This window comes from Lepidochelys olivacea (assembly GCF_965140295.1).
Source record: "Lepidochelys olivacea isolate rLepOli2 genome assembly, chromosome: 4".
Lineage (NCBI taxonomy): Eukaryota > Metazoa > Chordata > Testudines > Cheloniidae > Lepidochelys > Lepidochelys olivacea.
The window spans coordinates 103,997,894-104,014,099 of record NC_140414.1 but is presented as its reverse complement, the minus strand read 5'-3'; the positions used below and the strand labels follow the sequence as shown (position 1 = coordinate 104,014,099).

The 16,206-nt window shown below is 42.2% G+C and overlaps 1 protein-coding gene across 6 annotated transcripts in view; it reads left to right on the top strand.

Annotated features, from left to right (window-relative positions):
* N4BP2 (NEDD4 binding protein 2) overlaps positions 1–13,729 on the top strand; it is a 119,936-nt gene extending 106,207 nt beyond the window's left edge. For all 6 annotated transcript variants that reach the window (XM_084627250.1, XM_084627252.1, XM_084627254.1 and 3 more), the window contains 4 exons: positions 558–746; positions 5,049–5,217; positions 7,191–7,314; positions 10,570–13,729. In XM_084627250.1, coding sequence (XP_084483376.1) covers positions 558–746; positions 5,049–5,217; positions 7,191–7,314; positions 10,570–10,615 — 528 coding nt within the window. In that variant the 3' untranslated portion in view covers positions 10,616–13,729. The remainder of the gene's footprint in view (positions 1–557; positions 747–5,048; positions 5,218–7,190; positions 7,315–10,569) is intronic.
* The last annotated feature ends 2,477 nt before the right edge of the window (positions 13,730–16,206 follow it).

Here is a 16,206-nt window from a genome sequence, read left to right as displayed (position 1 = left end):
AAGCCCCCTCCCCTGAGCGACACGGCTGGAAGTGGAGCGGGCTGCTCCCAGTCCCCCCGCTAATCACCCCGGCCACTCTGGGCCTGTGGGGCCCCCCAAAATGCCCCCCCTACAGCTCCTGCCTCCCAGACCTTGGGGGGAGGGGCAGGGGGAGGCCTGCTTTACCGCGTTGCATGCGAACACATGTTATATCGGGTCGCGTTATATCGGGGTAGAGGTGTAATAAAAAAAGGAAATTGAACACGTACTCCTGTATATACGCATTAGCCTGACAAACAGAGACTACAAGCATGGGGGATATTTTCACTTGTCACAGATCTGTCAGTAAAACATTACAGTTTTGCTTGTAATGTGTTAATATTTTCTCTCAAGTTTGTTTTCCTGCAATAAGTTTGTATTTGCTATACTGCAATGAATAAATATCACATAGCCCATGTTTCAGACACAAGTAATCTCACTTAGGGGTTCATACTGCTCTAGTGAGATCAATGGGAGCTTTGCAGTGGACTTCAATGGAATTTGGACCAGGCCTTTACTGCAAATGTTACCTGTCGCAGGCAAAAAAATCCAAGGAGGCTGAAGATGTTCTGAATGAGATGGTGTTCCAAGACATTGAGTACCCTGGGTATGATGACTTTAGAGCAGAGGCTTTTCTTCACCAGCAAAAGAAACAGGAATGCTTAAAAAAAGCAGAGGAGGCCTATCGCATGGGTATGAAGCCTGTGGCAACATTTTATGCACAACAGGTAAAAAGAAAAAAGTGCGTTGTGTTTTGATTTGAGGATGTACTAAGTACCCAGTTGAATGTGATTTGAACATGAATTCACCAACTGCACGTTTTGGATTTGCTTTATTATTAAACCTTCCAAAATATGCAAATCTTGGGAAGTCCCCCAACTATCACAGGTGCATTCATTGGTTAGAAAGTAGATTGTAGTTTTGCACTGCTCTGAAGGCTTTTGTAAAACCAATATTTATATAATGCAAATTTCTATTGAAAGTTTTAAAACTCTGAAATACTCATCACATCTTTACTATACAGTGATATAGAATTGTTACTATAAAATAATTTTTCTAGGGCTGTCGAGTTTTCTCAATTAACTCATGCGATTAACTAAAAAAATTAATTGTGATTAATTGCACTGTTAAACAATAGAATACCAATTGAAATGTATTAAATATTTTGCATGTTTTTCTACATTTTCAAATATATCTATTTCAGTTACAACACAGAATACCAAATGTACAGTGCTCATTTCAAGGTTCCTTCCCCACTCTGAACTCTAGGGTACAGATGTGGGGACCTGCATGAAAACCCCTAAGCTTATTTTTACCAGCTTAGGTTAAAACTTCCCCAAGGTACAAGCTATTTTACCTTTTGCCCTTGGACTTTACTGCTGCCACCACCAAGCGTCTTACAAATATATAACCGGAAAAGAGCCCGCTTGGAAACATCTTTCCCCCCAAAATCCTCCCAAACCCTACACCCACTTTCCTGGGGAAGGCTTGATAAAAATCCTCACCAATTTGCATCAGTGAACACAGACCCAAACCCTTGGATCTTAAGAACAATGAAAAAGCAATCAGGTTCTTAAAAGAAGAATTTTAATTGAAGAAAAAGAGTAAAAGAATCACCTCTGTAAAATCAGGATGGTAAATACCTTACAGGATAATCAGATTCAAAACATAGAGAATCCATCTAGGCAAAACCTTAAGTTACAAAAAGACACAAAAACAGGAATATACATTCCATTCAGCACAGCTTATCTTATCAGCCATTTAAACAAAACAGAATCTAACGCATATCTAGCTAGATTACTTACTAAGTTCTAAGACTCCATTCCTTTTCTGTTCCCGGCAAAAGCATCACACAGACAGAGAGAACCTTTGTTTCTCCCCCCCCTCCAGCTTTGAAAGTATCTTTTCTCCTCATTGGTCATTTTGGTCAGGTGCCAGCGAGGTTATCCTAGCTTCTTAACCCTTTACAGGTGAAAGGGTTTTTCCTCTGGCCAGGAGGGATTTTGAAGGTGTTTACCCTTCCCTTTATATTTATGACAGCTCACTTTATATTATTTTGGCTATATGAATCTTTAGCACATCTGACATGTAAATATCTTGCGACACTGGCTACAACGGGTGCCATGCAAATGCCTGTTCTCACTTTCAGGTGACATTGTCATTAAGAAGTGGGCAGCATTATCTCTCATAAATGTAAACAAACTTGTTTGAAGTAGGACTGAGTGGACTTGTAGGCGCCAAAGTTTTACATTGTTTTGTTTCTGAGTGCAGTTATGTAACAAAACATTTATAAGTTGCACTTTCATGATAAAGCGATTGCATTACAGTTCTTGTATGAGGTGAATTGAAAAATGCTATTTATTTTGTTTATCATTTTTACAGTGCAAATAGTTGTAATAAAAATAAATATAAAGTGAGCACTGTCACTTTGTATTCTGTGTTGTAATTGAAATTGATATATTTGAAAACGTAGAAAATATCAAAAAATATTTAAATAAATGGTATTTGATTATTGTTTAACAGCATGATTAATCACGATTATTTTTTAATTGCTTGACAGCTCTACATTTTTCTAATAGAATATTTAATATTTTATACATATTGTGTGGAATTTTAATACCCATTACTCATGTTGGTGAGTTGAGAAATTTTATTAAAATATTTAGTATCTGATTCTTTTTTTAAAAAGTGGCTTTGTTATATTTCTAATCTAGATATTGTTATGGCTTGTTCAGGAAGATTCTAAATAGTGGTTTCTGCATGATTATTGGACAGAAATATAATTTCAACTACTATCCTGCCTCTTCATCATGGACACAAATTATAAGTGAAATTTATAAATAATTTATTATAAAATTGCAAAATAATTTATTATAGGGCTTTTAGGGAAAAGCTAACTGTTACCTTCACTCTTGTGAAATACTTGCCTCTTGTGTTTAATTTTTTCTTTGTACTTTCAATTTGAGGCAAAAATTGTAAAAACTAGATTTTGTTTGTGAGCCTGAGTTTGAGAGTTGAATGTTACTGGTGTTTGCCTGTGCTTGCAGCCCCCTGCAAGTGAGGATTGCAGGGCTGGTATCTCTGAATCTGCCACTAATACTGGTCAGCCACTAGAGAAACTTTAAGACAAAATGTCACCTGCAATCTCTTCTTCTGCTTATTGCACCATCAGGCCAATATCCTAAGAGTATTTCCACAGTTCCTAAAACTGTACCTACAGACACCTTCAAGGTCACTCTTTGGTGCTACACTCCCTATAGTGGTGGTATCTGAGGGTTTTAGATGAAGTGATTGCACTAACAAAACAGAAGTAAATTTATAGCAGTTACAGGAAATACTCAAGATATCATGAATCAGAAATGCGGGACAACTGTAAACCAAGAGCCCAATCTTGCAGACACAATACCAGCTGTATTGCTTAGTGAGTAGTAAGTGTCTATGGCAGAGGTGGGCAAACTACGGCCCGTGGGCCACATCCAGCCCACAGGATCCTCCTGCCCGGCTCCTGAGCCCCTGGCCCGGGAGGCTCGCCCTGGGCCCTCCCCTGCTGTTCCCCCTCCCCCGCAACCTCAGCTCACAGCACCGCCGACGTAATGCTCTGGGCGGCGGGGCTGTGAGCTCTCGGGGCAGTGGAGCTGCAGAGCCCGGCCTGACCCGGTGCTCTGTGCTGTGCGGCGGCATGGCTGTAGCACCGCCAGCCACCGGTGCTCTAGGCAGGGAGCAGGGGGGTTGGATAGAGGGCAGGAGAATTCGAGGGGGTGGTCAGGGGCCAGGGATGTGGATAGGGGTCGGGGCGGTCAGAGGGCAGGAAATAGGGGGGTTGAATGGAGGCAGGGGTCCCGGGAGGGCAATCAAGAATGAGAGGAGGGTTTGGATGGGGCAGTGGGGAGCAGTCAGGGGCAAGGGTTTCGGGAGCGGTCAGGGGACAGGGAGCAGGGGGTGGTGGATGGGGCAGGAGTCCCAGGGGGGCCGTCAGGCGGCGAGAAGGAGGGGGGGTCGGATAGGGGTCGAGGGCTGGGCCACACCTGGCTGTTTGGGGAGGCATAGCCTCCCCTAACCGGCGCTTCATACAATTTTTGAAGCCCGATGTGGCCCTCAGGCCTAAAGGTTTGCCTGCTCCTGGTCTATGGGATTGGGCTCTTAGTTTGGGGTTGTTCCAGATTCCTGGTCCATGATAGACTCTCATAACTCAGGCTACTCATTGCAGAAATCACTGCATAGGTAATACATGTTTGTAAGTCTGCACTTGGGTCTGTAGTTTAATATCTCCTTTGCAAACCTCTTTTTATTTAAAACATCTTTCTAATTTTTTTTAAAGATTGTTTCTGTTCAGCTGCTCCCTTCTGTATTGACAGTTCCAGTGCTTGTTCTTTGTCTCTTCACCCTCTTCTCCTTAGCAGGCTGCACTATTCCCCTGATAGAGGTGCTGCCTCCATCATGGAAGATTTTTCATAAAGTAAACCAGGAGATTTGGCAGCTATGGAGGAAATGTTCACAACTGCATGGCTAGTCTGATCTGAATGAATACATTCTGTAGACTCAGACTAGATTTAAAGTATTTGAGAGGCTTGTTCTGGCCTGTGGGCCAATTGTTTGAGACTTCTGATTTAATGAATGTACAGCTAATATTTTCAAAAAGTACAATACCATTGTTAGGATAGAATATTAACTAACAAGTTAAAATTCAACAGTGAATGGGATTTATGTTAGTGTTCATGTAGACATCTTATACTGTTTATTTCTTTCTCTCTGGCTTTCCTTCGTTTTCTTGTCTGTCTTGCATTCTGATCTCTTCTCTGTGCAAGCTTTGACCAGTGTCCCATGAACGAGTTTGATTAAATCAGCACATGACTCCCTCTAAATAGGTTTTAGTGACACACTTGCAGAATTTCAGTTGTGATTATAGTTCACAGTTTGATGCAATGAAATTTAAAAACACCCTGCTTGTGCTGTCATCTTGAATCCTGCTAACCAGTATGGAGCTTAGATTAAGTCTTAAAATTTAACAGTTGATGTGTTTATGAATAAAGGGTCGCCTTCATGAGCAGAAGATGAAAGAAGCAAACCATGATGCTGCTGTGCAAATCTTTGAGAAAGTAAATGCATCCCTGCTGCCTGAGAATGTTTTGGATCTGCATGGTCTTCATGTAGATGAAGCCATTAATCACTTGTCCAGAGTACTACAGGAGAAAAGCCACGGTAGGAATAAACTAATAATCCACACACACAGTTCTCTTTTTGACACTACGCTCAGGAGGCCAAAGTAGAAAGAATACATTTTGTAAACAGGGAAATATAAGGGGTATGAATGTCACTCCATCCCCACTCCCTCCGTCGCTTTCTCTCCCCCACCCTCACTCACTTTTAGCGGGCTGGGTCAGGGGGTTGGGGTGCAGGAGGGGGTGAGGGCTCTAGGCTGGGGCCAAGGGGTTTGGAGCGTGGGAGTGGGGCTCCGGGCTGAGCCTGGGGCAGAGGGTTGGGGTGCAGGAGGGGGTGCGGGATGCAAACTCCGGGAGGGGGCTCAAGGCTGGGGGTTGGGGTGGGGGAGGGGGGCAGTTCCTGGGCAGCAGCGCAGGGGGGCTAAGGCAGGCTCCCTGCCTGCCACTGCCCCACGCCGCTCCTGGAAGTGGTCAGCTTGCTCCTGCAGCCCTTAGCAGGGGGCACATGGCTCCGGGTGCTGGCCCTCCCTGCAGGCACTGCCCCTGCAGCTCCCATTGGGCACAGTTCCCCGTTCCTGGACTATGGGAGCTGCGGGGACGGTGCTTGCAGGCAGGAGCAGTGCACGAAGACCCGTGGCATACCTCCCCACCCCCAGGGGCTGCAGGGGTTTGCTGGCCACTTCTGGGAGTGGCACTGGGCCAGGGCAGGCAGGGAGCCTGCCTTAGCCCCACTATGCTGCCGGACTTTTAGCGGCTGGAGATCACGATCGACTGTCAGAGGCTCCAGGATCGACCAGTTGATCGCAGTCTACCACTTGGTGACCACTGCTATAAACCTGAACCCCTGCTTACTAACATACTGTATATTTTCCCATTAATCCATAGAGTTTTAATTTCCCTCAGCTCAATACTTATTGTCAGCAGCTCTGGAATGCTGGTAGAGTCGTCCTTGCTCAGTAGCCGCCTAACTCTGAAATATTTATTTATTTGTTTCAGTTTACATAAAAAGAGACCCATCCTAGACTCTAGGTGCTTTGAAAGTTGTCAAAGATCACAGATAATACGAAAAAGAAGTAGATAAAGGGGAGGAGCAAGATTAGGATAGCTCCTATACAAAGTGCCAATCTGTAAGTGTTCCCTTCAGTTTAAAGAAAGAAAGAAAGAAAAAGTTAGCACCTCCAATTATTTAGTTATAAAATCCAGATTAATTCAACTCTTCCTTCCCCTCCCCCAGTAGTCCCCATCCAGAGGATATAGTAATAGTAGATTACTGGCACCTTTTCTAGAGGCAGAAGATTTGTGACTACTAGCGAAGGCCTAGAGAAAAGCCCAAGTTAGAGCCCATACTGATGTATTGAAATGCTATATTGATCCTTAGGATGTTCCCAAGAACCTACTCCAATGTTTGAGAAATTACTACCTTGCTAGTCTGACTTTGATTCAGAGGTTAAAAATTAATGTACAGTTTCATGTTTCTGTCTCGTCCTATCTGAGTGTGTCTTGTGAAAATTATTTCAGTTAAAAAATTTCCTCGTGCAAAACTGATATGATTTGTTTAGATTTAAGAATTTTGCTTCATGTTCATGATGAGTTTGTTCTTGTAAACATGTTCTGTACTAAAAGATCTGTTTTTTACTGTGCTCTTTTACTATCTTATGTTCTAACTGGCTGTAAATTCCAAGTACAGGTCTGACATGAATAATGAATGATGTTGCTATAAAATCATGAGGTTTCAGTGACAGAGCACAATGTGTAGGTTTCAAGATATAGTCCAGATTTGAACAGTTCATTCAGACATTTTTCTTAAACTCTAAAGGCAAATTGAATTTACTTCTTATGCCAGAGGAAAAATGGATGGTAATGATGCATACTTAACAGTTAAAGCTAATGTAGGAAAACAGAATTATAAATCACTGTGGTGAAAATTTTCAGATGTACGGATAAGAAAGTTCTGTTAAATGCTGAGTCTTTTCAGAGAGAACATTTTAACCGTTACAATTCCTCCTGTAACAGAGTACAAGCAGACTGGTGGTAAACCATATCTGTGTGTGATCACGGGAAGAGGAAACCATAGCCAGGGAGGAGTTGCTCGTATCAAACCAGCAGCCACTAAATACCTCACAAGCCACAACTTCAGGTGAGCTTAGATTTCTGTTACTGATATTTTGAAACAACATTCAGCTAACTAAACACTGAAATGTGTTTTAGAAAACTATACAATTTGTAAAATAATTAAGGCAGATCAACTATCCTAATAGTTAAGGTTGCCAGGCATCCGGTTTTTGACTGGAACGCCCAGTCAAAAAGGGACACTGGCGACTCCGATCAGCACTGCAGACCAGGCTGCTAGAAGTCTGGTCTGCTGCAGCAGCCAGCTCTTTGTGGTTTCTGGAAGTGGCTGGCATGTCCCTCCGGATCATAGGCGCAGGGGCAGTCAAGGGGCTCTGCACACTGCACCCGCCCCCTACAGCTCCCATTGGCCGGGAACCATAGCACCAGAACCCTCTGGCTGTCACTGTGCCTAGGAGCCAGAGGGATATGCCTGCCGCTACCGGGAGTCTCCTGCACTAAGCAGCGCCCAGAGCCTGCACCCCAAACTCCCTCCGCACCCTAACCCTGAGCTCCCTTCCTCTCCCAAACTGTTTCCCAGAGCCTGTACCCCCTCCCACACCCCAACCTCCCGCGCCAGCCCTGAGCCCTCTGCAACATCCAAACTCCCTCCCAGAGCCTGAACCCCTCCCGCACTTGGCCCCACCCCAGAGCCCCTTCCTGCATCCCAAACCCCTCATCCCTGGCCCTATCCCAGAGCCCGCACCCCAAGCTGGAGCCCTCACCCCCGGCAACCCCAATCCCCTGCCCCAGCCCGGAGCCCCCTCCCACACCCTGAACCCCTAATTTCTGGCCCCACCTCGGAGCCTACACTCCCAGCCCAGAGCCCATCCCCCGCCTCACCCGGAACCCCCTCCCATACTCCGAACCCCTTGGCCCCATCTCCAAGCCCGGAGGCTCCTGAACCCCAAACTCTCATTCCCGGCGCCACCCCAGAGCCCACAACCCCAGCGAGAGCCCTCAACCCCTCCTGCACCCCTGCCCCAGCCTAGTGAAAATGAGTGAATGAGCAAGTGTGGGAGAGCACGAGCGATGGGGGGAGGGAGGATGGAGTGAATGGGGGCAGGGCATCGGGAAAGGCAGGGTCTCAGGGCAGGGGGCAGGGCAAGGGTGTTTGGTTTTCTGCAATCAGAAAGTTGGCAACCGTATAATAGTTCCAGTGGAGATAAAATTTCATGACATAAAACTGTCCCATAAGGGAAGTTCGATACAGTTTTCTTCTGTCCACATTTACTTTGGAAGGTAGATGACAACATTAGATGAGTTTGTTTTTGTGTACATAATTGAGTTACTGTCAAGATTACGCCAAAGACCCCTTTTAGTCCCTCACAAGTACATCCCTCAGGTGACAAGCCTGGCTTCCTGCATCTTACCCTGGGAGGAACCCCCTAGTCCATCCACTCTTAGGCTGGATGTCTGGGCTGCAGCCCCAGTCCCCAGCCAAGTTAACAACGCAAGTTCAACTGGCATCTGTAAGAGTTTCCCTTTTGGAGTCTGTGACAGCTCACATTTGCATTTGCAGTGGCACAGAACCAGCATCTTCGAAACAATGTATTCATTTCCAAACAATACAAAGCATATGGTGCAAAGAGTAAAAATAATGAGGCCTATACATGTGGATATTACTTAGACCTTTTAAAGTTTTCCCCTCAGCCCAGCTGATTCTGTCTTTTGAGTTGGGAGAAGCAGACTGCACTTCCGGAGTTTTTACCTCCCTCCTTCTATGTGAGTTTGCTTGCCTGTGAGCTTTTCACTGACACACACCGGGAGCCTTTCTCAGATCACCCAACCCTTCCTCCTTTTTTCTAGGATCTTGAGGTTTTAGATCTCCTTTGATCCAAGGTTTAGGCTTCTGAAGAGTAAACCATTCTAACCTGGATGGAGCCAGACTGGTAGTTTCTTCTCTATTAATGGCTCAGCCATTGTTATCTTGGCTGCTTTGAAGGTGTGTTCCTGAGGCGGTTTTATCTTTGATATCGTTATCTTTGCTATTGTTAACTCATAGCAAGTAACCCATCATAATCAACCACACAGAAGCCTGCACGTATTCGTAAAAAATACAGATATTTCCCAGTTTGTCACTATTACCCATTTCCAATCAGTATTACCAGTCCGTGAAGGGAAGCAAATACTTAGAAACATATTAAAATTAAGATTTGTATTAAGAATGTATACACGCATGCCAAACATTTCATATGCTTACCCATACTTTTAAAATCTATAAGCTTTTTTTTTCCAGAATACTCTTAAACTATCATTGAATCCGAGAAATAAGATAGAGAACATACCTATTAGTTCATCCAGCAAATTGACAGGGCAGTATTATTCCCTGTTGTGCTTTGTTTAGTTCTTTGACCAGTCATTAGAGATGTCTGCACCGAGGTGATAGAGGAGCACTCACATTGAGAGGGTGCAGGATTTTTACCACCTTGTCTTTAACTTTGTGATCTGTTTGCCAGGTGGTTAAAAAGCTCATTGAAAATCTGTTTGTCTTATTTTTCCTTAGGTGTACTACCTTGCTTTTTACTAAAATGAATCCAATTTTTTATTTTATGACCGTGTTTCTGATCTCTTTAGGTCCCTTTTTATTTCTTTGTCCTAACAATCCTCCAATTCTGAATAATCTGTAAAGTTTGTTAAACATCTTCATTATGATGATCTCTAAAAAGGATGAAGTACAATCAGTTTAACATCAACACGGCAGTGCCACCCTAGACACCTCTCTCTGATAAATGACAATGTCTAAAATCAATCCAAGTTTGTCTACCAAAATTTGTACTTTATAAATTCATGACGCGGAGTTTGGTCAACACTACACACTTCTGAAAAATCCTACCATCAATATTGTGTGATCTTTCTTTTTCCCACCCTTAATGTTGGTTTCATTATCCTATTAGGAGTTGAAGTTAGATTTACAGGATGGCAGTTACTGGAATCCTCTTCTTTCACTTTCTGAAGATGAGTACCACACTTGCTTTTCTTCAGAAGACTAGGGGAGAGTGGGAAAGATAAAAGCATAGTAGATATAAGGAGGAGGATTGGACAATCTTTTTTCTCTCTCCCGTTCCAGTTGCCAAAACCCTCCTGTTCACAGCTCTCTTACCATACCAAAACCACCCCATGTAAAACCTTCCACTCTCTATATAGAGGATGTCCTGATTTCTTCACTTTGGAAATCTTGTCACCCTACTCCTGGATGACAACCTTATTCACTTTCTAGGACTAGGAAATATGGTGCTGGCATAATATAAATTTTGAATCTTAATTTCTTCTCGTTTAACAGGTTCACAGAAATAAAACCAGGCTGTCTGAAAGTCATGCTGAAGTAAAAGGATGTGAAGAAGGGGGGTGTGAAACTAGAAATTTTAAACACTGTCAGTAATTATAACTTAATGTACTTCAAAAACAGTATTTTATTAGAAATGTCTTCAACTTATTTTATAGCAGTTAGTTTTGTCAGCATGTGTTTCCAACAAAATGGTAAGAGTGAAGTGTATTTTTTCGTAACTCCAAAGGGAAGACCCTTTTACAGAGATTACAATATGAGAAGTACAGACCTACAGTACTGCTAAACAATGTGAGAAGTATAGACCTACAATACTGCTGAGCAATAGATGAGGATTTAAAGAGAAATTAGGGTCCCATTTTCAAACACTGCTTCCTTCTCAGTGCAGACAGAGCCTAAGGTTATCTCTGGCCCAATACATTTTAATAGTTGTGGATTTGGTAACTTTAAAATATACACAGTAAAAGTTTAAAGATAATTATTGTGTATTTTAGAATTTTGAGTTGAGATTTTCAAAGGAGCGAGGTATCCAACCCTCATGGAAATTTTAAACCCAAGGCAGGTGGGTGCCTAACACTCAAAGGCTCTTTTTGAAAATCTGAGCCATGATCTTTAAATGGTGGTTTCTTGAAAATATGGGCCAGTTCTGCTGTCCTTATTCATACACAACTCTTCTTGAAGTCAATAGGAGTTGTGTGTTATAAGGAGTCTAGATTGGGACCTAAAGTCTGTTAGGAAATTTTATTAATGCACCTTAATTCTTTAAGGAGAAAAACATAACCCCATAGTCTCATCTCTGCCTACATTTTATCTGTGTATAATAAAATAAATAAATAAGGGAGAAAAATTGGTACTTCTCCAGTAGTAAATATTATGTTTTAACTGCATGGCATTTCAAGCACATTTTCTAGTAGGAAAACAGATTATAGTAGTATAGTGGTAATTGCTCAACTGGAAAGATCAGATTAGAGGAAGAATTCCTTTGACATTAGCGGTTCTTCAGGATCCAGAAAATGTGCTTATAATGCTTTTGCCCCTGTCCCCCCCATACTTAGAAGATATTTTTCAGTAAACTGAGTGTGTATTTTAAGAACAAAATGGAACATCTTAAAATATGCTTTTATTATAGTATGTAACAGCCTTGAAAATTGAGAGGCATAAATTTCCTTTAATATAATAGTTTTTAAAGCTTTGCTATGAAACATTTTCATAACAATTGAGTTATGTACTGGAAATAATGTTGTTAGGTGAATGTGAGGTATTTTTCATATTCTTAAGTTATTATGTCAGTAAATTTGGGAGGGGGGAATTTCAAAACAGTACCCTTTGTGCTCACACACAGTTGTACGCACACAAATATTAGGATTTACACGCACCACCCCATTTATATGTGCCATTGAGGCCTTGGGGGTCAGGCAGGCTTGTATTCCTAGCCTGGGATGCCTCCAGTGCCGCAGTGTCCAGGCTGTTATGTTTAGCATGCTAGCTTGAGCTGAGCTAGCATGAGTCTGTCTACCCATGCTAGGAATCATGCCTCCCAGCTGCAGTGTAGACATAGTCTGTAATAACTGTCTTTTGGTTTGTGGGTACTTATGTACACTGTTTGTCTCTCCACTTTAGCTCTCTGTCCTGTTCCTGTAGGCAAAGTGTTCAAATATAAAGGAACCCTGCTCTTCAAGTCCTTAAGAGCAGAGTTCTTTTTATGCTTCTGGACTGTGCACTAGTGGCCTGAATGTGATAATAGGCAGTAGTGTCATACCATAAGATAAATAGATCCTTCTCCATGGAAATCAATGGCCAAACTTCCATTGATTTCAGTGGTGTATGATCAAACCCTAAGGTACCAATTAAGCAATGCATTTTAAACATGTGCTTAAGTCTCATTAAAGCAATGGGACTTAAGTATTCTGCTTTGCTGAATAGTGACCTAAAAAGGAGGAGAAAAACAGAGTGGAAGAGGAGTGGTGGATATACAAAAAACCTCCTCTCTATCTTGGATTATTTGCCTAGATGTCCAGAAGAAACATTGAAACTTTTTTTCATTTTATAGCCTTTGTTTTAGGAGCCCAATAATTTATTTTATAATGGGAAGAACTGTTTTAAATAACTGTATTTTACAATATTTTGAAGTAGGTAAAATTTTTGGGACTTCCAGCCTTTACGGTGTCCTTTTAAGAAGAAACCAGTGACATAATTTTTACTGTGAAAATTTCAAACCTTAAAGTATTACCATCAGCACTCTGAAAGAACATAGACTGTTAAAATAAATGTGCACCAGTTTCTTCTTTTCCTTTTATTTAACAGGACACTGTAGAGGTTAGTAGGCCATGACTCCTTTCTTTTAAAAGTACTTGTTCATAAAGTTCACTCAATTTGTTAAATTAAAAAAATGCTTCCAAACTTTTTCCTAAAGAAAAGTTAATGTCAGCAGCTTAGTATTCATGAGCAAACCTCAATAACAGACCAGTATATGCACATGCAATGAAAGAAACATGATTCTGTAAAGGAACAGATTTGTTTAAAAAAAATTAAAGATCATCTTTCAGATTTCCAGGGATTATATAAATAGTAAGGCAAAACTGATTTTTAAAATACTTATAAAAATACTTTGATGGTCCTTTTTACAAATGCTTTTGTTTTTCTTTTATAGTTTGTGGTTCAATTTCTTTTAAACTTTAAATATTTTTCTAGACTTAGTTAGGGCATCTTAAACACAGTCATAGTGGTACATTTTTGAGGTTAAGAAGCCCTCTTCACAGAATTTGAAGAGAGGATGGAGTAGAACACACTGAAAAAGAAGAGTACTTTGACTTTTCACAGTTCTGTGGCAGCAAGGTTATTTTTCTTTAAAAAGAAAAAGATCTTGCTATCTCAACTAATGAGCAAGCTCTGATGAGAATTAAATGACTGATACCCATGAAAGTGCACGTAATAAAAGTACAGGGTTGCAGCTATCAGTTGTAAAAGTTATTAGGACATGTATAATAGAGGATATACACTTCTATTTTTTAAATTAGAATATGAAAAAAGAATTTTATTTGTATAAAGTTGTACATTTACTGTTAACTATCATGCTCATTTTTACTGGAATACAGTTTTGTAATTTGCATTTAGGGTTTCTTATGTCAAAATGAATTTGCAAATGAAATCTAGATTAATAAAGGAATTTTACCACAAACATGATCTTTAGTCTTTCCTTCAAAGACTAACATTGTCAACGTTTGAAATAAAATAAAATGTAGTTGTGGAGTTTTGTAAGAAAGCTTGTCTTGACTTCAGGAAAGAAACAATCTTCTGGGATACAAAGTAACAGATTCGTGGTCTAATTTTCAGTGATGTGAATGGAAAGTGAGTGCTCAGCATCTCTGAAAATCAGGTTAGTGGTTCAGTATTCCTTTGTTTTTTTCAGTAGCTGAAAGGAAGCCAAATAATACTAGATCCTTCTGTGTTCTGCACAGGTGAACTAGAGAGAGTGTCACAATAAAATGCCCCCTCCCGCATGGGGTCCCCTGGGTAAGCACCAGCGTTGTATATTGCTAACGCCTTTATATGCATTGGGAAGTATCTTGGGAAGGGTTGAAGGTGTGAGTGTGGAATGGAAGATTCCTTTGCAGGTTACAAGAGGCCGAAGGGAGAAAGGAATGGGTTAACTCAGCGATCCAGCAAGGCCCAAAGATAAGGAATGAAACTGTAGCTCAAGGCCAGCGTTCACAAACAAGCTCTCTGCTGCCAAACAGCCAGAAGCCTGTATCTCAAACCCCAGCCAGCTGTGAGAAAGGGAGAACTGAGCCAGACAGAACTGAAGGGGTTGCAAAACCAGTAAGATTGCGAAGGCCAGTGAGTTGAAAAACAACAGTCTCGCAAACCTGAAACCGGTGTGTTTTGGGGAAACTAAGAAAGCCGCGGAAGACCGGCTCGGACTGGTACCAAGAGCACAGGGGGCGAAGGTCCTTGGACGAAAATGCCCCCGGAAGAACCCAGGGCTTAAAACCCTCCCGAGAGCTGAAGCAAGTCAGAGATTTACAGCGGGCCCTAGATGATCTGTGCACAGGGCAGAACTCTCGTCTACCCTTCCCCCGCTCTTCTTCTTACGTTACACCCAGGCTTGGCCAGCCTTGGGTTGTGCATGTGTAAGTATGAAAGTGGGTTAGGGCTCAGGCACTAACGCTTTCTTCCTCCCTCCCTCCGAGTGACGTGGGGTGTGCCCAGCACTCATCGTTATTTGGTTAATAAAGGTTTAAACTTAGTCACTTGGTGTGCTCCTTCATCTTCTCCCCTAAAGATCCTGCAGCCTCAGCCTGATTACCTGAAGCCCCAGGCATACTGATAACATAAATCTGTCACAAGAGAAAGGTAGAAGGGAGCCATTTCTCACCCACCCCCAGTGCACCTCTGCAGCCGCAGGGTAAGATAGATTCCAACCTTGTGTCAAGAGAGCGCTAGGAACTGAGAGTCCAGCTGCCATACTTACAGCCACTTTACAAACTCCAGGGGGCAAAGAGATGCAGCTGGTGGCATGTGTGTATGCTAATGCTAGGGTGAAGTACATGCTGAGGTTGGCACTGTTCCCTTGGCCTGGCCTGAGCCATCCTGTTCTGTACAGGCAAGTTGGCTCTGGTAACTAATGGGTGACATGCTATGCTTCATCCTTATAAATATTTAGCTCCAGCAGTTGAGGACAAGAATTAGTCCTTATCACCCAGAGGAGAAAGAAGAGTATCAAGAGCCTGAGTAATCCCTGAGGGGTTTTATTGATTCATCTTCACCTGTAGTCAGCAGAAGGTCACTCAGTACCTTACAAGACTTGACCCTAAGTCTACATTGATCAGGAGACTTCAATAGGTAAGGAGGCAGCCTATCAAGTTTGGAATCCTAAATTAAAGCACAGGGCCACTCTCTTCCTGTGGCTGAAAAGGTGATAGCAAAGCTAATGAAATTTTTATTTTCATTGCTGTGCATGGAGTTTCTTACTTCTAGTGCACCTATATGTGCATACACACACACACAACCCATCCCCAACACTAAGAGAACATTATTAAGGTTGCAAAGTCAAGCACTCAGATGTTAGGAAATGCCAGAATTAAGGTTGCCAGTGTAACCTTAATTCATCTTCCTTCTGTGCATTCTGATAGTCTTTAATTACATGGTCACATACTGTTTTTTCCACAGGACCCCTGCCTCATTCAGTGCACAAGACGGATGGTGCTCACTGAATGAGCAGCTATTCAATATTTAGTTTTCTCATTGTTCAATGTGGTGCCCCAGCTCTTATTTAGAGCACATGAGTCAAACCCTGATCTGAATACAGAATTATTAATTTCCTCATGGGCTTTTCTCTGTCCCTTGTCACTATAGTATGAGTGCTTCGCAAGTGTTAATGAAGGTATTTTTGCACCACTGCTGTGAGATGGAGTGGTAATTCCCATTTTACAGATGGGGAACTGAGGCACAAAGAGATGAAGGTCAAAAGTATTCACTAATTTTGGATGCCCAGTTTGAGATGCCTGACATGATTTTTCAGAGTCCTTAGCATTATACAGTATTAAATGTGTTTGAAGCACAGCTCCCAGGCACTTCAGATCTAAATGTGAGCACTTAGCACTTCTGCAAATCAGACCCAACAGTCTCCATGTC